Source organism: Miscanthus floridulus, chromosome 14, assembly GCF_019320115.1.
Source record: "Miscanthus floridulus cultivar M001 chromosome 14, ASM1932011v1, whole genome shotgun sequence".
Classification (NCBI taxonomy): Eukaryota; Viridiplantae; Streptophyta; class Magnoliopsida; order Poales; family Poaceae; genus Miscanthus; species Miscanthus floridulus.
Genome location: NC_089593.1, coordinates 49569159 through 49570349, shown reverse-complemented (window position 1 = coordinate 49570349; position 1191 = coordinate 49569159). Strand labels below are relative to the sequence as shown.

Here is a 1191-nt window from a genome sequence, read left to right as displayed (position 1 = left end):
CCTACCCCTTCCATGGGGGTAGGCAAAGCATCTACTCAAGGATTGCGCTATCATGAAGGGCTACATCCGTAGCACCCTCGCCCAATAGGGCAAGACCTAGAAGCCTACCCCGAAGGTCAGCGATCCGATGGATGGTGCCCAAGAAGAAGAAGACAATGAGCACCCCGAGGCCGAGTACTACCTCATGATCTTCGGGGGCTCCCATCTGTGTGAGTCATGCCAGCAGCACCACATCACTGAGTAGGAGGCGAACGCCATTCACACCATCACTGGCCCGACATTGTTCCGATGGTTCTAGACATCCATCACCATCAACCAAGAAGATCAACCCCGATCACGTCCCTCATCCGGGGAGCTACTCGCTCATGGTCAGCCCATTCATGGGTACCACACACCTCACCAAGGTGCTGATGGATAGGGACAGTGGCCTCAACATACTCTATGCCAACACTCTCGACAAGATGGGCATCCCTTGGAGCAGCCTACACCCCAATTGGGCACCATTCTATGGGATCATGTTGGGGAAGGAAGCCATGACCCTTGGGTGCATCTGGTTCAACATCACCTTTGGCCAACCAGACAACTTTCACAAGGAGCTACTCACCTTCGAGGTGGTTGACTTCCCTGGCATCTACTATGCCCTCCTTGGTCGGCCGTGCTTCACCAAGTTTGTGGCTGTCCCAAACTACACCTACCTAAATCTCAAGATGCCCATCCTAAAGGGGGTCATCACCATCATGGGTAGCTTCGAGCAAGCCTACTACTGCGAGCAAGACTGCATCACCCAAACAGCCGCACTCATCGCCCCCTGTGCTCCCAACGACCCTGGCCACAACAAAGAAAGGGCACTGGTGGAGGAAGCAACCAAGGCAGTGGTGGTGCTCGATCGACCGAGCGACGGCGAGGTGGCCAACACTCCCGGTGGTAGCGGTGGCTCAGCTAGCCCCTCCATCTAGGTGCTCGAGCCCCTAGAAGGGGTTGACCTGATTGAGGTGAGTTCCGACCTTTCCCCATGAGGGAAGGCCATCGCTGAGCCATCCACCCAGGAGCGCCGTCTCCGGAGCCATGATCCACTTGTTGACCTCCTTTGCCGGCCTACTTCTCCAACAATAGAAACCAAGATAAGTCTCATCTTCCTGACCCTCTTGCCTCGCTTATTTCTATAGTTGTCTCCTTTAACCTGAGCCGCCC

General features: G+C 55.4%; 1 protein-coding gene across 1 annotated transcript; it reads left to right on the top strand.

Moving 5' to 3' along the window:
• The first annotated feature begins 365 nt into the window (after positions 1–365).
• LOC136503421 (uncharacterized) lies at positions 366–956 on the top strand. The gene has a single exon (XM_066498505.1). The coding sequence runs from the start codon at positions 366–368 to the stop codon at positions 954–956; it is 591 nt and encodes a 196-aa protein (XP_066354602.1).
• Positions 957–1191: the final 235 nt, after the last annotated feature.